The 25,000-nt window shown below is 47.5% G+C and overlaps 1 protein-coding gene across 3 annotated transcripts in view; it reads left to right on the forward strand.

Moving 5' to 3' along the window:
- rptor (regulatory associated protein of MTOR, complex 1) overlaps positions 1 to 25,000 on the forward strand; it is a 119,479-nt gene that overhangs the window by 53,773 nt on the left and 40,706 nt on the right. For all 3 annotated transcript variants that reach the window (XM_066665779.1, XM_066665780.1, XM_066665781.1), the window contains exons 9-18: positions 4,484 to 4,584; positions 6,621 to 6,765; positions 10,784 to 10,859; positions 13,401 to 13,502; positions 16,978 to 17,061; positions 21,432 to 21,542; positions 23,467 to 23,541; positions 23,809 to 23,874; positions 24,173 to 24,364; positions 24,963 to 25,000. The exon at positions 24,963 to 25,000 is cut by the window's right edge and continues 103 nt beyond it. In XM_066665779.1, the coding sequence (XP_066521876.1) occupies positions 4,484 to 4,584; positions 6,621 to 6,765; positions 10,784 to 10,859; positions 13,401 to 13,502; positions 16,978 to 17,061; positions 21,432 to 21,542; positions 23,467 to 23,541; positions 23,809 to 23,874; positions 24,173 to 24,364; positions 24,963 to 25,000 (990 nt within the window). The remainder of the gene's footprint in view (positions 1 to 4,483; positions 4,585 to 6,620; positions 6,766 to 10,783; positions 10,860 to 13,400; positions 13,503 to 16,977; positions 17,062 to 21,431; positions 21,543 to 23,466; positions 23,542 to 23,808; positions 23,875 to 24,172; positions 24,365 to 24,962) is intronic.

Consider the following 25,000-nt stretch of genomic DNA (forward strand, 5'->3'; position numbering starts at 1 on the left):
GACACAGAGAGAACACACCACACTCCTCACAGACAGTCACCCGGAGGAAACCCACGCAGACACCGGGAGAACACACCACACTCTTCACAGACAGTCACCCGGAGGAAACCCACGCAGACACAGGGAGAACACACCACACTCCTCACAGACAGTCACCCGGAGGAAACCCACGCAGACACAGGGAGAACACACCACACTCCTCACAGACAGTCACCCGGAGGAAACCCACGCAGACACAGTGAGAACACACCACACTCCTCACAGACAGTCACCCGGAGGAAACCCACGCAGACACAGTGAGAACACACCACACTCCTCACAGACAGTCACCCGGAGGAAACCCACGCAGACACCGGGAGAACACACCACACTCCTCACAGACAGTCACTCACAGGAATCGAACCCACAACCTCCAGGTCCCTGTGTGCAACACTACCTGCTGCACCACTGTGCCGCCCTATAATAAAAAATTAATGAACTAGTGTCAGTTTAGTACATTATCACGTCTTAAACTAGGGCTGGGGTTCTGAACCTGGGGGTCATGACCTCCTTCAGGGTCTGGGTCTGGTGGGGGTCCCGGGGGGTGGTGAAAGAGCTTCTACAAACAATGACTAACAAATGAGAACCTTGGATCCGAGGCGTCCAACTTTGTGTCAACTGTGCGTCGTGACAGTTGTAGTGTGTGACTAGTCTGTGAGACAGTATGGCACACGTGTGCGCGCGTGTGTGTGTGTGACATTTTGCCTTTGGCTTTGTGAGCTGTGAGTCACCCTCTCAATGTCACGTGACCAGCTCTTACACCTGTTACACACACACACACACACACACACAGACGTAAATTGAGCCCTAGGCTGAGCTGAGTGCGTGACAGTGTTACAATGAGGATAATGTGATTTAAAACACTGACAGAGCTGTCATCATTTGTTCTCACACACACACACTCACACACACACTCAGTAGTATGGTAATCAGTGTATGTGAGGTATTGCTCATTAACAGAGGTGCCACTGTACTGAATGTTAATGTACTGAGAGAGATTAATCGAGAATTAAGACTTTCAGAAATTCTAATCGATGTAATGTTGTCTACAACAATGAATTCATTTTATCTTTTAATTCTGTTCATCATTAATATGTCCCCACGCTGGATTCACGTACTGTCCCTTTAAAACCATGTGACTACATGGAGACGACGCGGAGGAGAAACTAAACACAGAGGCGGACCGAGTGACTGGAGCGGCTCGTACCAAAGAGAAACAGAATGTAAATAAGTCTAATGTAAACACTGAGAGGAACCAGTTTCAGATCAAAGTGAATCCCCCGTCTGTTTCACACTGAACGCAATCACACACCGAATACGAACAGAGCACGGCTCAGACGCAGAGACGGAGCTCCAGCCGCATCAGAGACACACACCCCACCTTTAACACTGGAGTGTGTTTACAGCACGAGCCTCGACAGGGAACTGACGACAAACAACAACGAAATTATAGTTATTCTGCCTTCTCTCTCTCTCTGTCTCTCTCTGTCTCTGTCTCTCTCTCTCTCTCTCTGTCTCTCTCTGTCTCTGTCTCTCTCTCTCTCTCTCTGTCTCTCTCTGTCTCTGTCTCTCTCTCTCTCTCTATCTCTGTCTCTCGCTCTCTCTCCCTCTCTCTCTCTCTCTCTCTCTCTCTCTCTGTCTCTCGCTCTCTCTCCCTCTCTCTCTCTCTCTCTCTCTCTCTGTCTCTGTTTCTCTCTGTCTCTCTCTCTCTCTCTCTCTATCTCTGTCTCTCTCTCTGTCTCTGTCTCTCGCTCTCTCTCTCTCTCTCTCTCTATCTCTGTCTCTCGCTCTCTCTCCCTCTCTCTCTCTCTGTCTCTCTCTCTCTCTCTCTGTCTCTGTTTCTCTCTGTCTCTCTCTCTCTCTCTCTGTCTCTCTCTCTCCCTCTGTCTCTGTCTCTCTTTCTCTCTCTCTCTCTCTCTCTCTCTCTCTCTCTCGCTCTCTCTCTCTCTCTCTCTATCTCTGTCTGTCGCTCTCTCTCAACATTACACAGTAGAATTGCTTCCACCATCACTTTCTCTACTTTTTCCTCTACAGCTTTCTATCTTCTCACTCTTTTTTCTTCACTGATGTATTCTTCCTCCTCTTATTTCTCTCTCTCTCTCGCTTTTTAAAGGGTGTAACAGTGTCATCAGATTTACTGATCTGACAGTAATAGATTTTCTCTCTTATCTCTCTCTTTGTCTCACACACACACACACACACACACACACACACACACACACACACACACACACGCAGTGTCGGATGGGACAGCAGGGATGCCCTTTTAAGTTCTTCAGCCTTCTCTGGGATGTCCCTGTTGCTTAGCAACAGCATTACGGCAGCTCCTCCTCTTCTCGGCTCCGTACCAAACCGCAGCCTGCTGCTCTCAGCTAAACACACATCAGTGTGTGGATTGTTATTAGAGAGGGTCTGCAGAGCTTCACTCTGATTTGCTTTTGTTAGTTTGCTGCTCATTGAATTACCCATGGCCTCATACACAGCTTTCAGGGCTGTATCTGAAGGAAAGAGCTCGTGTTGTGGGTATAAGCCACACTTCTACAAACTAATCAAGAGCTTTAATGGCCATTAGTAATTTATTGTATTTATCTGAACACAACCGCACTGAAGAGTTTAGTGAGTCGCAGGAGAATGTAAACTCTCCGGATCTGTCACATCAGCCGACAGATGCCCGTGCAGAGGAGGCCGTCCTACACACCCTGAGAGCAAGGCCAGTTGTGCTTTCAATGGGTCTGTCCCAAAACCCAGAGTGGGCCTCCTAAAACCTAGGCTGTCTCAATTCTTAGACACCTTAAATACGCTGCCTATTGAGATACCTTAAACTGGCTGAAATTTAATGCGGCACTGAACCGTTCCTCAACCACGAAGGCCATCCCACTGAAGGAAGAAAACATCCCAGGTGCATGCTGTGGGCGGGAACACGCCGTGATGCAGTCGCTCTCTAACTACAGCGTCCCAGTAATCTACCTCAGGAGGACAGACGTCCGTTAGAGCGCTGTCGACTTAAACCACTGCCTACGGAGTCAGTGCCAACTTAGGCTGTAGGTTTTGGGCCAGACCTTATATCCAGCCTGTGATCTCTGCGGTACCCAGTGTTAGAAACAACACCTTGACTTCTCAGTCATTTACACATTCTGACGGTCCACAGTTCGGTTCCCACTGATCGTTCCCTTTTTGTCTCGCCTCCATCTCATAACTTTAATTAAATCCCTCCTTGGTTAAACGTTTAATATCCTCCGACCTGGAGCGCATCCTAATCCTGTTGAATTCTAATATTTTATAATTAAGTTGCGACTCTGTTGAAGTGAGTTACGTGGGGGGGGGGGGTCTCAGGCTCCTGATTTCCTGGGGTTGAGTTTTAATGCTAATCTCAGTCAGATTCTCCGTGTGCCGATGGCGTGTGCTGGAAGTGAGGACGCACGCAGCGAGCGTGAGACGGTTCCCCTCCTTTCCGAAGCTCAGCGAGCGAGCTGCTGACTCAAACAGAAAGTGGAGGAGAAGCAGAAAGATGAGGGTAAATATGGAAATGATGAAGAGAGGATAATTGAGTTTGCTCTGCTTCTCCTGCTCAGATCCTCTGCTCTCTGTAGTCGGGAATAAAGCTCTCATATTTTAACATACTCAACATGTGCAGAGTCCTCAGAGAGACTTCAGGTCGGACCCACATCACGCTCAAAGCCAACAGTGGACTGGAGAGGTGTCAGTCCCCCTGCGCTGGGCTGTGGAGCAGTGGATCTACAATGTTCTGAGTGGTTTTGTGATTTATCTAACCATCTGACAATAGTAGCCCTTATGTGGCTGAAAGCCATCAAGTCCTCACAACAATGTTCCAGCAAACAGGGCGCTCTGTCCGCCTCAGGCTGCTCAATGCCATGTGTTGGCCCGAGAGGTGTAAACCACTGTTGAGCAGCAGAACTGTGTTTTCTGGATCGATTCGACTCCTGCGTAATCCTCAGAAACATCAGAAACTGACCTCACTCATTTTTCAGTGTCTGCCATCAAATCCTCACAGCAGTGTTCCAGCTTCTGGTGTATAACAGGGTTAATATTGGCAGCTGATTTAGATTTTGTTGTAGTTTCATTTGTCATTTAGTTATTGTTTGTTTTAGTCTGGGTTTAGTCACAAACTGAGACTGAGTCGACTCTGTGAATCACGAAGAATCAAGAAGAATCGATTCTTTGAGCGCTGACCTGACCGCAGTAAACAGAAGGAGCATTTTCCTGTTTTTATTTTCTGTCGTATTTATTCATTGATTAAAAACGACAAAATACTTGGTCATAGTCTTTTAATTAAATTGTAAATATTCGTGTGAAAAACAGGGCGTCAACGAGTATTTTTCATGTTTTATTTAATGAAATTAACACTGGTGTAAAGCCTTAGAGGCAATAAAGATTGGAATACACTCCTGATTGTGTGTTTGTGTGTGTGTGTGTGTGTGTTCAGGATCCCCGGGCGGCTGAATGACCGCAGGACTCCGTTGGGAGAGCTGAACTGGATCTTCACGGCCATCACCGACACCATCGCCTGGAACGTTCTGCCCAGAGGTAAACACTAGTACAGTTAAAGTCTCAGTCAGTGTGTTTTAGGTGGGTCACGGAGAGTAGGGTTCGGTTCGGTCCGGTTCTACAGAGTCTGAATAGTTTACAGTGGTGGTGAATAGAACCGGACGTCGTCCTCCTCTGCCGTTTCCGATTAAAGCCACCTTCTTGTTCCAGTACTCTGAACATATTGTTGCTCTGCATACTTTATGGTCAGGAACCCCACAGAGAGGGGGCTTTGAGTGGTGGATCATTCTCTTTAATGTTTAAATAAAACCCTTATGTATTTGCTCTGTGTTGGAACCAGTTGGAACTTTAAAGGGATGGTTTAGCTCGATCTACAATGCTAACGTTGCTAACAAACGCATGAAGTCAATAGTCACCCAAATAGCCTTCATAAATACATGCCCACACTTCTCTAAACCTGCTCAGTCCTCGCCCAGGTCTCAAAGTTTTACTAAAAACATATTTTTAAAACGAAGCATACCCACGTGACCATTTTGGCCTGTGTCTACAAATGCTATTTAGGTGACTATTGACTTTCACTGTTTGTTAGCAGCGTTAGCCTCATCACTGTAGATCAGAACCTTAGAAGCTCAATTCTGACTTCAAATACGTTTCTGCCGATCGACGGTGTCTGAGTTCAGGGGAAGATCGCACTCATTTGATTTTCTGCCGAACTGTTCCTTTAACAGCTGTAATACTGACACCTGGTGGCCTGGATGTGTCTGAGACTCCGTACTAAACCTATTTTAATCAACTCTAGCCCCATGTGTCGGACCCGCTCTGTGGAGCACACACTGGTCCGTTCTCTGGTTTGCTGTGTTTTGGTTACAATCGACTGCACCTTTAAAGAGAATATTCCCAATAACACAGTGGCTAATAAGCCTCGCCTGCGCTCGGAGTGAAGCGGCGAAATGAGGCGAGGCGGTGGGAGCAGCTGCTTAAATGGTATTTGCAGGTAATTGAGGCGAAGTGCAGCGAGTTCTGAGCTTGCAGAAATGGTGTGAAGTCTTTTGACTACGACGCTTCATACACTATTCATAACCCAGAGTCAGAGAAGGCCCGTCTGAGTTTTACGAGCTTAGAGAACATTATCAGCTCAGAATCCCCTTCGCTTTGAAGTTTTCCCTCGCTCCCGAGGAGAGGGAGATCCTCCCTTTAATTAAACATCAGCTTCAGAGAGAGAGAGAGAGAGATAGTCATAATGAAAGACACTCTGGGTTTATCCACACACACACACACACACACACACATGTTACAGTTGCCCGGTTTTTGAAGCGGCGCTGATCCACACTCCCACTGTTAATGAAAGTTAAGGTAATTATTCAGGAGGAGCTGGAAAGATGAAGCGATGGCTGGGCTCCTGTGTCTCGCGTCCGTCGCGGTTCTCAGCCGATCACCCAATCACAGTCGTCTGAGACGATCAATAATTACTTTCCACACTGTCAAAGTGGACGGTGTGTTCTTCTCGTTTGGGTTTGAGCTGAATCGTTACAAGCTAAAGCTATCAGAGCAGACTGAGCATTCACACTGACGCCTACAGGGGGCAGCACTGAGAGCTAATTATGTTTGTTCATCACACCTTTAAAATAATTAAAAATTATAATAAAAAGAAGTTATAAAAAGGAAGAGAAAGGGAGAGAGATCTGATATCTGTGTAATACAACATGGGTTTAATCTCTCTCTCTCACTCTCTCACACACACACAGCAACATTTTATTAAGGTGTTTTTCTGTTAATGAATTTCTTTTAATGAATCCTAACATCACTCTCTGTCACACACTCTCTCTATCTCCCCCCTCCCCTTGTCTTTCTCTCTCTCCTCTTTCTCCCCTCTTTCTCTTTCTCCCCCTTTCTCTCTTTCTTCCCCTCTTTCTCTCACTCCCCTCTCTCTCTCCTCTCCCTCACTCCCCCCTCTTTCTCTCACTCTCCTCTCTCTCTCTCTCTCTCTCTCTCTCTCTCCCCCTTTTTCTCTCTCTCTGTCTCTCTGTCTGTCTCTCTCTCTCTCCCCCCTTTCTCTCTCTCTCTCTCTCTCTCAGACCTGTTTCAGAAGCTCTTTCGTCAGGACCTGTTGGTGGCCAGTTTGTTTCGGAACTTTCTATTGGCCGAGAGAATAATGAGGTCATACAACTGTACTCCGGTCAGCAGCCCCCGATTACCACCCACTTACATGCATGCAATGTGGTGAGTACACACACGCACACACACACACACACACACACACACGTTCGCCCTTCAGTAGGAGCCTGTACTCTTCTGGGAGCTGTGTTCACTGCTGGTTGGAGAAAGTCTGGAGTTTAAAGACAGTGGATCCTGAGACGTTAGACTCGTCCAGACGTACACATTGATTTCTTCAGGCGGTGGTTTCTTTACTAAACTCTCTGGAGCTGATCTGGACAGTTCAGTGGTCGTCTTTGAGATTCAGAGAAACAGTAGAAAGCCTCTCCCATCGTTCGTCACGTGACGTAGGAGAACTGAGCTCTCCACTTTCTGAAAACAGCTTCTACTTATTTATTTAAACTCCCACCTCCAAGCTCTCCCTCCCATCGTTATCTCCTTTATTCTCTCCCTCTCTCTCTCTCTCTCTCTCTCTCCCCCATGTTTAATGAAATGGAGACGGAGCCGGAGTGGGTGCAGCATTATGAGGCAAGAGAGTTAGCTTCAGTGAAAGGAGAGAGAGACAGAAATGCAGTTCAGGAAAGAAAGAGATATACACTGGCAGATTGGGAAAGGTTGGCAGTGCTGCAGAGGCATATATATATGTGTGTGTGTGTGTGTGTGTGTGTGTGTGTGTGTAAGGATTTTCTGTAAGTACCTACCAAAGGGATGTATATAATATTCAAATTTCATGCACCTGAGAATAGGAGATTTCTAAAGCTGTTTTAATGAGTAGTAAAAGTTCATTTACTCGAAAACTAACACAAACAAAGGAACCCTGCACTTACAGTTAATGTCTTTGTGTGTTATTGTAATTATATACAGTACGTAAACGTATATAAGAACAGTAATGTGTCTAAATGTGTGCTCCATCTTCAGTAGATGGTGAGTTTGAATCCCAGTGATGCCCCAGCCCTCTGTAAGTGGGACTCTACTTGAACCAACCACTCCGCCATCAGTCAACACAGTCAGAGCCAATCCGGACGTCTCTTAGTTACCGTAGACGTCCACTCTGCTGCTGTTTCTCTGGAGCTGTGGAAGACAAGCAAAGCTCCAATCTGATTGGCTAAACACAATATGGGCATTGCGTTCGTTTGCATGAGGTTTAATCTGTGGCCAAATTACTGCTTTAAGACCTCAGAGAGAGATAAAGGAGAGAGATTGGACACAGAATGAAACGAGAGAGAGAGAGAGAGAGAGAGAGAGAGAGAGAGAGACGTGGACAGACGATGGCACGCTAATTTGAGCGGGGATTTGTTATTTTAATGGTTCCACTGTGTGTTTAATATTTATACACCATCATTAATGAACGCTCGGGTGAGAGAGGGGGGAGAGAGAGATCGAGGGAGGAAGAAAAAAACAGGGGAAAGTGGTGTAGAATGAGAGAGAGAGAAAAAGAAAGAAGAGGAGAGAGGCAGAATGAAAGAATCGGGAGGAGGGAGTGACAGGACCTACACAGAGACTGTATATGAGAGAGAGGGAAAACGAGAGAGAGAGAGAAATGAGAGAGAGAGAGAGAGAGGGGAAAAGAGAGAGATGAGAGAGAGAGAGAGAGGAAAAAGAGAGAGAGAGAGAGGGGAAAAAGAGAGAGACATAGAGAGAGAGGGGAAACGAGAGAGAAATGAGAGAGAGAGAGAGAGAGAGAGAGAGAGAGAGAGAGGGGAAAAAGAAAGAGACAGAGAGAGGAGAAACGAGAGAGAAATGAGAGAGAGAGAGAGAGAGAGAGGGGAAAAAGAGAGAGATAGAGAGAGGGGAAACGAGAGAAAAGATAGAGAGAAATGAGAGAGAGGGGAAACGAGAGAAAGAGGGGAAAAGAGAGGAGAAATGAGAGAGAGAGGGGAAAAAGAAAGAGATAGAGAGAGAGGGGAAACGAGAGAAATGAGAGAGATAGAGGGGAAAAGAAAGAGAGAAATGAGAGAGAGAGGGAAAATGAGAGAAATGAGAGAGAGGGAGAGCTCTGTAGGGAGGTAAATGAGCTGGTAAGTAATAAACAGTCCCTATCAAACACATCCATCTCTACTCAGCAACTCGCTATATTAACTCTCTCCTCTCTCTCTCTCTCTCTCTCTCTCTCTGTCACACACACACTCACTCTAACACAGCAGTTTTGGTGTTGATGGTCTGCTGCAGTTCTGTTTTTTATGCTGACCTCAGTGCTGTAACGACTCCCTGGTCACGTACGTCGAGAGGCAGGTCTCAGACGTGTCTCACAGCCCCTCTTCGCAGCCCTGCAGCTCCGGATGTGAGGGGCGTAGGGTCCGGAGATGAGGTGGAGTGGACAGGACAGACTCTACAGATTCAGAATGCCGTGTTTTCACAAAGATATTCACAACTAAATCGGTCCGAATGCATGAGTCCACTCACACACACCTGTGCACCAGCACCTCTCATAGAGCGTCAATGTAACCGAACAGGTTTAAAGGGAAGCTCCAGCTCTAAATGCTCTGAAATATGAAGTTTTTCTGAAACGTGGAGAGTGTCCTGAGACGGGCAGCTGCAGCGAATCATCCTCTAGGTGTTGCTTTCTCACAGCTTTTGTTTTGGTGGGGTTTAGGGGTGGAGCGGAGCCAGGACGGTAAACAGCTCCATCACGGTTTGTTTTGTTTGTAGTTTGGAGGATGATGAGGATGAAGATGATGATGATGCATGCTCTGATTCATGAATTTGCATATTCTTGTGTTTACTGAGTGGTGTTGTTTATCTCCTCCCTCATCTCTGTAAAGTTCACATGTCTGGACTTTATCAGCCGAGGCTCCCGAGGAATCGTGAGAGTCGATGATATAATTACTGTAGCAGTGTTTCAGCGCTCCTGCTGCACATTAACAGGCTCCCACAATTCATTGCTTTTTAAAGCCGTACATTTCTAAACTTAAATGTTTCATACTCTCCCTCGTCTCCACAGTTTCTAATGAACCGTCTGTGACCCGCTTCAGTCCAAACCCCACGAGCCCCACAGCAGTGTTCTCCCCCTGTGTAAACAGCCCTGTTCAGAACGCACCTGTTCCTTTAAATGATAATGAGCCGCTCGCTGTTCACCCCGACCCCGAGCGCACAGCAGTGAGTAGCGAGGAGCAGAAGCTCTGGTTTTAGCCGTTTTCACTCTGTTCTCTTTCTTCTCCGTTTTTACTCAGTGCTCTTATTTCTCCGCGCTCGTTGTGTCTGTTTTGCTGAGTTTAACCTCGTCTTTGCGCTCTCACATAAACACGGGTCCAGCGCTGTGATTGGACAGACTCAGACGAGGGGGCGGGGCTATTCTAAAGTCTCTGCACTTGACGTCAGAAGCGGAGCAGGATCAGAACGAGTCGTTTTATCCTGTGCTTTTTCACTTTGGCAGCACACAGTAAACACACTGGGGGGGAGGGTGTTTCGCAGTGTGTGGGTGGGTGGACTCCGGATTCACACATACACTGAATAAATGATTATTGCTAACATGTTGGCTTTCAAACAATTCGAAATGACTGTGACATAAACGACCAAGCAGGTTTCAAAAGAGTGCTACAACAAAAATACACCCACCACAAACTGGAAGCTGCACACAGTAGGGTCTCTCAGTTGATCACTGTCCAAAGTGAACTGTGAAAGATGTTACACCATTAAAACTATGTTTATTTTTCATTTATTCTGACCTTGACCACCATTTGTTCAGCCCCTGTGTTGAGCAGATCATAACGTCCACCTGGGAGAACATGCTGACCATTTAGCCTTTAGCGTCCACAGGCCCAGAGCAGGAAGTGCGGGGTGTTACATAATGCTATGAATTAAATATGGCCTCGGGAGCGGAGTCGAGGCGAGGCGATGATCAAAAAGACACTGCTCTCTGAGGCAGAAACGGCAGCCATTGTGCGTTTCCTCCGAGCTGGGCCTGAGCTGCCAAACTCTCTGCCTCTATTTCTGGAGCCGAAGAGTTAGACATCGGTTCTGTGGAGCTGTCGCTTATTAATCTCTCATACAATTATTCACCTGGTTCCTGATGCTGTGTAATGGCAGTCTATGTGTTAAATGTGTGTAATATTAAAAGTGTGTGTGTGTGTTTTGCTGGCTGCAGGCAGGCGTGGGACCTTGCTGTGGACATTTGTCTGTCTCAACTTCCCACCATCATTGAAGAAGGGACAGCGTTCCGGGTGAGCAGAGCAGACTACCATTGACTATTATTTACCCTTCATTTATCATTCATTTACCATTCATAACTTCAACTGATCTATTGACCACTATTCTCTACCATTTAATGTCCTCTTCATATTTAATATCATAATCTACCATTCAGTATCAGTATTTATTACTTTTATTTTCATTACCATTCAGTACCGCTCAGTACCATTCAGCACCGCTCATTACTATTCAGTACTACTCTGTACCGCTCAGTACCATTCAGCACCGCTCATTACTATTCAGTACTGCTCATTACCATTCAGTACTGCTCATTACTATTCAGTACTGCTCATTACCATTCAGTACTGCTCATTACCATTCAGCACCGCTCATTACTATTCAGTACTACTCATTACCATTCAGCACCGCTCATTACCATTCAGTACTGCTCATTACCATTCAGTACCGCTCAGTACCATTCAGCACCGCTCATTACTATTCAGTACTGCTCATTACCATTCAGCACCGCTCAGTACCATTCAGCACCGCTCATTACTATTCAGTACTACTCAGTACCATTCAGTACTGCTCAGTACCATTCAGCACTACTCATTACCATTCAGCGCTGCTCATTACCATTCAGCACCGCTCAGTACCATTCAGCACCGCTCATTACTATTCAGTACTACTCATTACCATTCAGCGCTGCTCATTACCATTCAGCACCGCTCAGTACCATTCAGCACCGCTCATTACTATTCAGTACTACTCTGTACCGCTCAGTACCATTCATCACCGCTCAATACTATTCAGTACAACTCTGTACCGCTCAGTACCATTCAGCACCGCTCAGTACCATTCAGCACCTCTCATTACCAATCAGTACTGCTCATTACCATTCAGCACCGCTGATTACTAACGCTGATTACTATTCACTACTACTCATTACCATTCAGTGCTGCTCATTACCATTCAGCACTGCTCATTACTATTCAGTACTACTCATTACCATTCAGTACTGCTCAGTACCATTCAGCACCGCTCAGTACCATTCAGCACCGCTCAGTACAATTCAGCACCGCTCATTACCGTTCAGTACCACTTGGTACCGTTCAGTAATGCTCATTACTATTCAGTACTGCTCAGTACCACTAGGTACCATACAGTCCCATTTTTCTACCATTTTACACTAGTGTCTTCCCTTCACTGCTCTCCCAAAAAACAGATCAGATCGGCAGATAGATCATGGATGGATAGATGATCAAAAGTGTCAGACACTCTAACAAACTCTGACACACACACACCACATGGTTTGTTTTTCTCGTTCTTTTTCTCTTTCTCACACACACACACACACACACACACACACACACTCCTTCTGTCTAACACGCAGCACATTTTACAAGTTTTTGACAGTGAGACAGCATCTTAATAATGCAGCTTTCATCATCATCAAACCATCATTCATTCACACCACATTCTCTCTCTCTTTCTCTATTTTCTCTCGCCCTCTCTCTCGTGCTCTCACTTTTTTCTCTCACTCTCTTTTCTCTCTCTCTTGCCCTCTCTATTTTCTCACTCTATTTTTTTCTCTCCCTCTCTCTCTCTCCCCCTCTCTCTCTCTTTTATTTTCTCTCTCCCCCTCTCTCTCTCTGGAGAGCCCTGGTTAATTAATTAATTTACTGATGGCATGTGTTGGGGTTTGCACAAAGAACATGTGATGGAGGGAGGAGAAGAGAAACACCATGATTAACAATAGAACTTTAAGTTTAGCGAGAGAGAGAGAGAGAGAGAGAGAGAGAGAGAGAGAGAGCGGGAGAGGTGTTTCTCCACAAGATAGGTGTGGCATGAGAGAGGTAGGGCTGTTATAGTGAGGTGTGGGGGAGTGGTGTGTGAGAGAGAGAGGTGGGGCTGAAACAGTGAGGTGTGGAGGAGAGTGGTGTGTGTGTGTGTGTGTGAGAGAGAGAGAGAGAGAGAGGTGGGGCTGAAGCAGTGAGGTGTGTTATATAAGGCTTTATGTAACTGAGATTGGATCAATATTAACTGCTAACATTCTCCCGATCATTTGAATCACATCTGAACCTGCTTTATCTTTAATTACTACCTCCAGGGGAGTGTGTGTGTGTGTGTGTGTGTGTGTGTGTGTGTGTGTGTGTGTGTGTGTAAAAAGCAGAGAGAGAGAGATCTTTACTGTTTTATTTATGTTTGTGATGGAAAATCAATAAGGACCTTATTATTATTATTATTATGACGTATAGACACATGAATGTCTGTAACGCATGCGGGACGTAGACCAATAGAAATGCTCCAGTTCCTTTCTTTTCAAAGTGAAATATTTAAAGCCAGATGTTGGGGATGTGGGGAAGTCTCGTGTAAATCACATGTGGGACGTGTCACTGTAGACGCTGTTGTGTTTAAATGTTTAGTTTAAGGGCTCGTCTTCGCTCTGTCCTCGCCTTCGCCTCAGTGAGACTTGGGAGTCCATGACCCTGCCTCTGGTCACCAGCTTCCTTCCTTGGAGCCAGGCAGTGTTTTTAATCTTGTGGCTGATGTGTGTGTGTGTGTGTCCACAGCACAGTCCGTTCTTTGCCGAGCAGCTCACAGCGTTCCAGGTGTGGCTGACGATGGGGGTGGAGAACAGGAACCCACCGGAGCAACTTCCCATCGTCCTGCAGGTGAGGCATTTTGGGAACTGTACAGTCTGCTGTAATCATTTTAACATCCCTTGTCTTAAAAATAAACATCTCTGGATGTAAAAATCAGAACTGAGTTGACAGTGTGTACAGGTTGGACGACCTTCATTTCTGGTGCTGCTCTGGTGATTTCAGTCCAGTCCGGATACACTCACTGCTTCTCATCATCATTACAGCCATTCAGACACAAGCTTCAGATTAAGGAACCGCCCACTAACTCCTCCCACAATGTCCAGCAGAGCCAATCAGACACAAGCTCCCAATGTAGGAACCACCTGCTGATGACACCTCTCCCATAACGTCCAGCCGAGCCAATCAGGCAACAGCTCTTAATGATGTCCAGCAGTTTGTACTCTATAACCCATACAGATTGATCCACACAAATCCTTCTGTGTTGATGAAGTACAGAGCGCATGCAGCAGCAGGAACCAGCAGCGCCCCCTAGAGTTTAGTTCCACTGTGAGTTGGAGGATTGGGTGGAGACAGTGGGTTTAGTGAGGGATTGGGAGGACTGCGCATTGGATCACTGGGTTTATTTCCCGTAGCATCACTCTAGAGACCCTGCAGTGTGTCTCGCTTTATTGGGGTGATTTTAAAGGCAACTACAGCTGTAAAGCATTAGTTAATATTTTATAATCTTAACCACACGGTGCACAAAAGCAGGGTCTGACCGCACTCAAGTGCGCTGTGTTATAAAGGAAGACCACCCGGGAATGTGTTTTACTTCATGACCCTTTAACTAACTGCAGGAAAAGCTTTTAAAACGCCACCAATATGTGGAGAATATATTCGTGTTTATGATCTATAGGCCTCCACAGCCCATTCGCATCGTCCAGGGCTTTATTAGGAGGAAATATCCCTGTCCCCTTCGTCCAGAAAGCCGTCCCCGTAATAAAAGTGTATTGTTGCCTGCTGTGAGGGGGTCATGCGGAGTGTGTTTATTCCGCATTCACTGCACATCCGCTCTCACTTTCAGCCGTTTGGAGCTTCAACAGAGACTTTTCAAACGTAAACAGACCGACAGGAAGCTTTTTGGATCGTTTAGGAGCTTCTAATAGAGTACAGAATACACACACACACACACACACACACACACACACACGACTGCCTCTGGGTAATATTCCATTCATACAGATTGAAAAACATACAGTAATAGGATGCAGGCACTACATGAGAAAGCTTTCAGACACTAAAACACACACTTATATAACACACACATTTACGTACGACTCTTTTTCAGGCTGTTTTTAATGCATTATGCATCTGTGCAAACACTGCAGTGTAGAATTAATGAACATGTATTTTAATGTCGCTGTGTGAAATGTGAGTTATAAGTCTACGTCGGCTCCTGGGAGATTTCCTCCTTCTACAGGAGTTCCTCTGTGATTTTATATCCGTCCTGATCCACCACGTCTGTGTTTTTCTTCTGTGTCCATGACGTTTCTGATAAAATGGCCACACTCCGTGTGTCGGTCGCTTTAAGTTTCAGCTCGTTTTTGTTGTGTGGCGAGAGTGAGTTTAGGTGTGTGTTTGTCGCAGATGGACGAAAGGCTTTATTTCAACACTCGCTTTAAACTCAGCTGCCTTTTCACTTCTCCTACACACACACACACACACACACAGAAACACTGAGTAATCCCACCATTTGGCCTCAGTCAGATTCAAAAGGATCCTCCCTCTCATTCCACCCACACACGTTTTCTCTCTCTGTCTCTCTCCATCTGTCTCTCCCTTCCTCCTATCCTTCTCTCTCTCTCTCTCTCTCTCTCTCTCTCTCTCTCTCTCTCTCTCTCTCTCTCTCTCTCTCTCTCTCTCTCTCTCTCTCTCTCTCTCTCTCTCTCCCCCTCTCTCTCTCTCTCTCTGGTCATTAAGGGCAGTCCCGGCAGGTCCTGAGATGTCTCACTGTCACTGATTTATTTGAATAACCCTGGTAGCAAGTGGAGCCCCCTGTTGGTGGGGGGCTATAAACACTTTCACAGAGCTGTTACAGGTGGCCGGAGACGGGGGGCTTTTACGTGTACTGTGACCCCATCGGTGCAGGAAAGAGGGCAGTGCAGGGTATTTATTGTTGACATGTTTTGTGTATGAAAAGATTATTATGATCTATTCATTTCTGAGGTTAGACATCGCCGAGGCAACAACAGTGGGGCTCAGCACACTTGGAGGAGAACACAGTGTAAATTTGTGTGTAGCTCTGGTGAAAAGACCGTGTGTGTGTGTGTGTGTGTGCGCGAGTGTGTGTGTGTGTGTGTGTGTGTGTGTAAGTTGGAGGTAATGTTTATTATTTTGAAGCTCTGCTTCTCTCAGTTGCTAACTTTATGTAAAGTTGTATTTTTACACACATTGTTTGTGTGTGTGTGTGTGTGTGTGTGTGTGAGAGCAGGGGTTTTGTGTACATTTGCGCGGGCAGTACCGTGGGCAGTCCTGCTGTGGTCCTGTCTCTCTCCCTGTGTGTCTCTCTCTCTGGAGCAAGAGACAGTCCAGACCCCTCACCACCGCCAAGCTGTCCCCCTCACAGAGTGTGTGGGCAAACACTCACGACGCTTCAAACACACACACACACACACAGTGTGTTTAAAAATACAACTTTGTGTTCTATAAAGTCAGCAACTGAGAGAAGCAGAGATTCAAAATAATAAACATTACCTCCAACTGACACACACCTGAACAGTATCCTACACAACACACACCCACACACACACACACTCGCACAGATGCAAAAATACCTTTGATCTAAATATATACACACACAGCAGAACAGTTACAGAGCCAGATCCTGGGGAGTGTGAGAGCCACTGCACCTGTTCGTGTTTTACCTGCTCCTCGATTGTGTGTGTGTGTGTGTGTGTGTGTGTGTGTGTGTGTGTGTGTGTGTGTGTGTGTGTGTGTGTGTGTGGGAGGAGGTTTCCTGCCTGACTGTGTGTGTGTGTGTGTTTGTTTGTTAGTTGTTATTACAGATGAATATAATACGTTTTGTCGCTGTCCAAAGAAAAACTCCAAAGCATTAACTTTACAGCAGAAGGGAAAAGATCTTCTAAACTTTCAGTGGAAGTAAAAAGATGTAATTTTGGAGCGTTTCTATTGGTTCGTTCTTAAAGAGATTATCACACAGTGTGAAGGACAGCTGCTGTGTTCAACATCCACACACACGGAGATACAGTGATATGTTTATAGAGGAATACACCAGTTAACATCTGCAGAATGTTCTGTAAAAGCAGAGGGTAAAGGGAGTGGACGTTACTGTGGTCACACTGTCACTGTAGGTGACTCTAATGTAGAGGAGGATACCTACTGTTACTAAGAAGCTCAGACACTTTACACATGGTGTGTGTGTGTGTGTGAGAGAGAGAGAGAGCTGTAGGTGTGTCCTGTAACTCCTGTCCTTGTCAAAGTGCCAAGACTGAGACATGAGCTCATCTCTGCTTCCTGTTCACCTCTCCCTGCTGGTCTCTTTCAGGTCCTCCTCAGCCAGGTGCACAGACTGAGGGCCTTGGACCTGCTCGGACGCTTCCTGGACCTGGGCCCGTGGGCAGTGAGCCTGGTAATCACACAATCACACACACAACAAAGACATTAGTTACACCGAGAAATTTTTCACGTCTGGTTCTAGTCCTGGTTCTGGTTCTGGAAGCGGGTTCTTGTTGAGTGGCTGTTCTCTCGTGGTTCAGAGCGAGTCGAGTAGGGACTAAACCGTGGCGTGTAAACCTTGCAGAGCGCTGATCGTCCAGAGAGAGTCGTCACTCTACGCCACGCAACGCAGACGACCAGCACCAACTCTCCATCTGTAAAATCTCCAGCTGCAGCAGAGATCACGTTTGTTTTTATCCGACTCACGACGGCAGCTCGTAAAATGACGCCGTGGTCTTTTGAAGAGGTTCAAACGCTCCTTGGATCGGTGGCCGACGAAAGAATCCAGCGAGAGCTGGACGCTGCAACAAGGAAGGAACAAACTCTACTGATCTGTCTGAACTGATGACGGAGCTGTGTTCAGTCCCAAACAACAACAACACGCCGATACACCATGAGTAAACACCGCTTAACGTTACTGTGCTGCTCAGAGCCCAGCTGTGTGTCCACTGCTCAGAGGAAGGGGGGGTTTCCTGTGTGTTACTTTTTTGCTGAAGTGTGTTTTGTTGAAGGTAATCAGAGTGGCTTTAGCGCAGAATTCCTCCCAAACTGATGTGGCGCTTGTTAATTGTTATTTATGTCAGGTTTGTGCCAGCGAAGCAGCTCCAGTGTGGAATTAAATGGAGATAAATCTAGTGAAACTCTCAGTGTGTGGCTCTAATTCGCCGTCTGGACGCGTGAGGATCTCCCAGAGGGGCATTAAAGACAAACGTGAGACAGAGGTGCGTTAAAAGGGTACCGTTCTGCAGAGCACAGATAAAATTTTGGTGACCAGTCAGAGCGGAGATGAATAATGGCCCACAGTATCCGAGATAGCGGCGCTGGTCGTATTTAACGATGAAGAATCTCCCGTCGAGAACGAGTCAAACAGCCGAACACGAGCCTGTAATCACAGAGCACACAGTAGCACACCAACTCACACAGCTTTTATATCCCACTGTGTCAGACACAGGAGGCTCAGCCCAACTTTCACTGAGTCCAGTGTTCAGGCTGAGACGAGATCAGACACTGAGCCTGAGCCATCGGTGAGAAAAGGCTGAGACGTGATCGGACAGGGAGATCGGACACTGAGCTTGAGCCCTCTGTGGGAAAAGGCTGAGACGTGATCGGACACTGAGCCTGAGTCCTCTGTGGGAAAAGGCTGAGACGTGATCGGACAGGGAGATCGGACATTGAGCCTGAGCCCTCTGTGGGAAAAGGCTGAGATGTGATCGGACACTGAGCATGAGCCCTCTGTGGGAAAAGGCTGAGATGTGATCGGACACTGAGCATGAGCCCTCTGTGGGAAAAGGCTGAGATGTGATCGGACACTGAGCATGAGCCCTCTGTGGGAAAAGGCTGAGACGTGATCGGACAGGAAGATCGGACACTGTGTCTGAGACCTCTGTGGGAAAAGTCTGAGACATGATCGGACAGGGAGATCGGACACTGAGCCTGAGCCCTCTGTGGGAAAAGGCTGAGACGTGATCGGACAGGAAGATCGGACACTGTGTCTGAGACCTCTGTGGGAAAAGTCTGAGACATGATCGGACAGGGAGATCGGACACTGAGCCTGAGCCCTCTGTGGGAAAAGGCTGAGATGTGATCGGACAGGGCGATCGGACACTGAGCCTGAGCCCTCTGTGGGAAAAGACTGAGACGCGATCGAACACTGAGCGTGAGCCCTCTGTGGGAAAAGGCTGAGACGCGATCGGACAGGGAGATCGGAGATTGAGCCTGAGCCCTCCGTGGAAAAAGGCTGAGACGTGATCGGACAGGGAGATCGGACATTGAGCCTGAGCCCTCTGTGGGAAAAGGCTGAGATGTGATCGGACACTGAGCATGAGCCCTCTGTGGGAAAAGGCTGAGATGTGATCGGACACTGAGCATGAGCCCTCTGTGGGAAAAGGCTGAGATGTGATCGGACACTGAGCATGAGCCCTCTGTGGGAAAAGGCTGAGACGTGATCGGACAGGAAGATCGGACACTGTGTCTGAGACCTCTGTGGGAAAAGTCTGAGACATGATCGGACAGGGAGATCGGACACTGAGCCTGAGCCCTCTGTGGGGAAAAGGCTGAGACGTGATCGGACAGGAAGATCGGACACTGTGTCTGAGACCTCTGTGGGAAAAGTCTGAGACATGATCGGACAGGGAGATCGGACACTGAGCCTGAGCCCTCTGTGGGAAAAGGCTGAGATGTGATCGGACACTGAGCGTGAGCCCTCTGTGGGAAAAGGCTGAGACGTGATCGGACAGGGCGATCGGACACTGAGCCTGAGCCCTCTGTGGGAAAAGACTGAGACGCGATCGGACACTGAGCGTGAGCCCTCTGTGGGAAAAGGCTGAGTCGCGATCGGACAGGGAGATCGGAGATTGAGCCTGAGCCCTCTGTGGAAAAAGGCTGAGACGTGATCAGACAGGGAGATCGGACATTGAGCCTGAGCCCTCTGTGGGGAAAGGCTGAGACGCGATCGGACAGGGAGATCGGACATTGAGCCTGAGCCCTCTGTGGGAAAAGGCTGAGACGTGATCGGACAGGGAGATCGGACACTGAGCCTGAGCCCTCTTTGGGAAAAGGCAGAGATCGGATCTGCACGGTTACCTCCTCCTAGGGCAAAATAACTTAGTTTTACCTGGAAATAAGTTCCTCTAGAGCAGAGGAGACCACCAATGCCCTCTGTGGGAAAAGGCAGTCAGTATTAAATCAATAAAAACATATCAAATGATCAGTTTTACACAGGACACTGTTATTAACTGGCTACAGTATAAAGTATTAGGTTAAAAATAAGTTTCAAATCATTTTTGTGTAACGTATAAATGTAAATTCAAACACCCTCATTTTACAGTAACTGTGTTTTATTAAAAATCACAATTCTGATTTTATTCAACAGAAAAGGACCTAAAAATGCAGCATTAATGTGTTCCCGACTCTAACACTGACCCCATCACAGTCTTCTGCAGCTTTTTCCTGATGGAGCTCAGAACAAATCCAATAAACTCTTCACTCTCCGTTTACTCGCTGCGTCATTTTTAGATTTAAATAAAGAGAGAATTGTGATTTTAATACGACACACAGTCACCGTCACGTGACAAATGAGCGTTTCAATATTGAATTACAGTTAGACATTACACAAAAACCCTTTAAAACATATTTGTGCACGTGATAAAAGCAGCTCATCATCTGCTCACAGCTATATCAATGATCTGATTGGCTCTCGGTCCGTGTGTAGCCAATCACATCGCTTCGATCATTTCACCTAGAATTACACACACAACACACATGTGGATGGTTGGTGAACTAGTGAAAATCTCTGTGGAAGCAGTGTGTGTATGAGCCAGGCAGTGACGAGCTGAGGCACACACACACACACACACACACACACTCCTTAATCAATTAATCAATATTTAAAGTCGTAATGTGATCAGCAGTCTGTGAAATTGGATTTCGGAGTTTGTCCTTTTCTTCAGAGCTGCGTTCTGACTGTGAGACCTTTTACTTCTCCACTTCATCAACAGCGGAGACATGGGGACATTAATCCGTCCACAACAAGTGTCCTGACGCCTGACGCTGGATTCCTCTACTTTGTCTTTTGTCTCAGAGAAAAGGACACACACACACTCCACACTCCAAAGACGGATACACATCGTGCTCAGAGCATGTGGTGGTGGATCATTCTCAGCGCTGCAGTGACACTGACGTGGTGGTGGTGTGTTAGTGTGTGTTGTGCTGGTGTAGAGTGGATCAGACACAGCAGTGCTGCTGGAGTTTTTAAACCCTGTGTCCACTCTCTGTCCACTCTGTGAGACACTCCTCCCTCGTTGGTCCACCTTGTAGATGTAGAGTCAGAGACAGTAGCTCATCTGTCGCTGCACAGTGTGTGTCGCTCGTCCTCTAGTCCTTCATCAGTGACACAGGACGCTGTCGGCTGGATGTTTTTGGTCGGTGGACTGTTCTCGGTCCAGACACTGAGGGGTTTAAAAACTCCAGCAGCACTGCTGTGTCTGATCCACTCTACACCAGCACAACACACACTAACACACCACCACCACGTCAGTGTCACTGCAGCGCTGAGAATGATCCACCACCACATCACACCTGCTCTGTGGGGGTCCTGAGCGCTGAGGAACAGGGGGGAAGTGGGGTAACAAAGTAAAGTATGCAGAGCAACAGATGGAGTACAGTCTACATCGTAGGAATATAAAGTGCTCCTGTGTGGTCAGTGGAGTTGGGTGTAGAAATGAGGAGGTCATTTTAATATTTTAATGTTATGACACTGTATCTCTCTCTCTCTCTCTGTCTCAGGCTCTGTCGGTGGGTATATTCCCGTATGTGCTGAAGTTGTTGCAGAGCTCAGCGAGGGAGCTGCGTCCTCTCCTCGTTTTCATCTGGGCCAAAATCCTGGCCGTGGACAGTGTAAGCACCAACATCCCTCGCTCCACTCGTTCTTCAGTAAACCACAGCCTTCTCGCTTTCAGAAAGCGACAGAGAGAGATGTGTCTGTGTGAAGTGGTGGTGGATTGATTGTGGAGAAACTTGCGGACTCTGATTTCTTTGCAGTGGTTTTGAATGTAACCAGGCGTCTGTGTGTCTACAGCACACACCCAGCAGAACAGCACACTGCGCCAGTGAGAGTTTGACCATCGGTGCCATCATTACCATGAATTAGGTCCAGAAATAAGTTAGAAAGTGGTATTTATGTGATGTATTTCCGACTGTTGTGTAGTGGGGGCGAGACGGTGGAGCAGCAGGTAGTGTCTCTGTCACAGCTCCAGGGTCCTGGAGGTTGTGGGTTCAAGTCTCGCTCCGGGTGACTGTCTGTGAGGAGTGTGGTGTGTTCTCTCTGTGTCTGCGTGGGTTTCCTCCGGGTGACTGTCTGTGAGGAGTGTGGTGTGTTCTCTCTGTGTCTGCGTGGGTTTCCTCCGGGTGACTGTCTGTGAGGAGTGTGGTGTGTTCTCTCTGTGTCTGCGTGGGTTTCCTCCGGGTGGCTGCCTGTGAGGAGTGTGGTGTGTTCTCTCTGTGTCTGCGTGGGTTTCCTCCGGGTGACTGTCTGTGAGGAGTGTGGTGTGTTCTCCCTGTGTCTGCGTGGGTTCCTCCGGGTGACTGTCTGTGAGGAGTGTGGTGTGTTCTCTCTGTGTCTGCATGGGTTTCCTCCGGGTGACTGTCTGTGAGGAGTGTGGTGTGTTCTCTCTGTGTCTGCGTGGGTTTCCTCCGGGTGACTGTCTGTGAGGAGTGTGGTGTATTTTCCCTGTGTCTGCGTGGGTTTCCTCCGGGTGACTGTCTGTGAGGAGTGTGGTGTGTTCTCCCTGTATCTGCGTGGGTTTCCTCCGGGTGACTGTCTGTGAGGAGTGTGGTGTGTTCTCTCTGTGTCTGCGTGGGTTTCCTCCGGGTGACTGTCTGTGAGGAGTGTGGTGTGTTCTCTCTGTGTCTGTGTGGGTTTCCTCCGGGTGACTGTCTGTGAGGAGTGTGGTGTGTTCTCCCTGTATCTGCGTGGGTTTCCTCCGGGTGACTGTCTGTGAGGAGTGTGGTGTGTTCTCTCTGTGTCTGCGTGTGTTTCCTCCGGGTGACTGTCTGTGAGGAGTGTGGTGTGTTCTCTCTGTGTCTGTGTGGGTTTCCTCCGGGTGACTGTCTGTGAGGAGTGTGGTGTGTTCTCCCTGTGTCTGCGTGGGTTTCCTCCGGGTGACTGTCTGTGAGGAGTGTGGTGTGTTCTCCCTGTGTCTGCGTGGGTTTCCTCCGGGTGACTGTCTGTGAGGAGTGTGGTGTGTTCTCTCTGTGTCTGTGTGGGTTTCCTCCGGTTGATTGTCTGTGAGGAGTGTGGTGTGTTCTCTCTGTGTCTGCATGGGTTTCCTCCGGGTGACTGTCTGTGAGGAGTGTGGTGTGTTCTCCCTGTGTCTGCGTGGGTTTCCTCCGGGTGACTGTCTGTGAGGAGTGTGGTGTGTTCTCCCTGTGTCTGCATGGGTTTCCTCTGGGTGACTGTCTGTGAGGAGTGTGGTGTGTTCTCTCTGTTTCTGCGTGGGTTTCCTCCGGTTGATTGTCTGTGAGGAGTGTGGTGTGTTCTCTCTGTGTCTGCGTGGGTTTCCTCCGGGTGACTGTCTGTGAGGAGTGTGGTGTGTTCTCCCTGTGTCTGCGTGGGTTTCCTCCGGGTGACTGTCTGTGAGGAGTGTGGTGTGTTCTCTCTGTGTCTGCGTGGGTTTCCTCCGGGTGACTGTCTGTGAGGAGTGTGGTGTGTTCTCCCTGTGTCTGTGTGGGTTTCCCCTCATGCTCCAAAAACACTTGGTAGGTGGATTGGAGACTCCCAAGTGTCCGTAGGTGTGAGTTTGTTTCTTTCTTGTCTCCTCAGTCGTGTCAGGCCGACCTGGTGAAGGATAACGGACACAAGTACTTCCTCTCTGTCTTGGCGGACCCCTACATGCCGGTGAGTGTTTCCACATTTTTTTTTCGTTTGTTTTCTTGTTTTTCTATTATTTATAGCATCTGTCCGTCCGTGGGTATGTTCAGTCGACTGAGATCACGCCGGACCCTCACTCAGAGGAGATGTAGGAGAGTGGGCTTCAGAGTTCACTTACAGCTCTTTCGTTTTCTTCTTCTTTTACTGAAACGAAGTGATTCATCCTTTCATCTGTTTTGTTTTGGTGATTCATTGTGTCCTTTCTTCTTTTTGTTGTTGTTTCTTTTATTCCAGGCTGAGCACCGGACGATGGCCGTGTTCATTCTGGCCGTCATTGTCAACAACTACAACACAGGACAGGTGTGTGTGTGTGTGTGTGTGTGTGTGTGTGTGTGTGTGTGTGTGTGTGTGTGTGTGTGTGTGAAATAGAGAAAGTTTGAGGTGGTGGGGGAGAAGAGAGAGATGGGGAAAGGCCAATGGAGAGAACGATGGAGAGATGCAGAAGGATTAGGGAAAAGAAGGAGAGAGAGGGGAAGACAGGGAGAGATATGGAAAAAAAGGAGGAAGAAAAGAAAAGGGAGTTGCTTAAATGGAAAGGAGAGAGTCCTTTGTGAACGTGTATTTCTTTTCTCTCTCTCTCTCTCTCTCTCTCTCTCAGGAGGCGTGTTTACAGGGGAACCTGATAGCGATCTGTCTGGAGCAGCTGAGTGACCCTCACCCTCTCCTGCGCCAGTGGGTGGCGATCTGTCTGGGTCGGATCTGGCAGAACTTTGACTCTGCTCGCTGGTGTGGGGTCCGGGACAGTGCTCACGAGAAACTCTACAGTCTGCTATCGGACCCCATCCCTGAGGTACTCCATACTTCTTCATTCACCGCTCTCTGTTTACACACCGCTCTGTGTTTACACACCGCTCTGTGTTTACACACCGCTCTCTGTTTACACACCGCTCTGTGTTTACACACCGCTCTCTGTTTACACACCGCTGTGTTTTTCTACACCGCTCTCTGTTTACACACCGCTCTGTGTTTTTCTACACTGCTCTGTTTACGCACCGCTCTCTGTTTACACACCGCTCTGTGTTTTTCTACACTGCTCTGTTTACGCACCGCTCTCTGTTTACACACCGCTCTGTGTTTTTCTACACTGCTCTGTTTACGCACCGCTCTCTGTTTACACACCGCTCTGTGTTTTTCTACACTGCTCTGTTTACGCACCGCTCTCTGTTTACGCACCGCTCTCTGTTTACACACCGCTCTCTGTTTACACACCGCTCTCTGTTTTCACCAAGTCAACAAAAACCACAATAAAAACCATTTGATCAAGGGTTTTTAAAAGTGTATATACATTTTAAAGGTAACTTAAAGGTAAATTCAATTCAGATCTAGACTTAATGTGTTGGAAGTAATTTCTTCATGTTGTTGTTGTTGTTGTGTGTGTGTGTGTGTAGGTGCGTTGTTCAGCTGTGTTTGCGTTGGGGACGTTTGT

This window comes from Hoplias malabaricus, chromosome 3 (genome assembly GCF_029633855.1).
Source record: "Hoplias malabaricus isolate fHopMal1 chromosome 3, fHopMal1.hap1, whole genome shotgun sequence".
In the NCBI taxonomy this organism is placed as follows: Eukaryota; Metazoa; Chordata; class Actinopteri; order Characiformes; family Erythrinidae; genus Hoplias; species Hoplias malabaricus.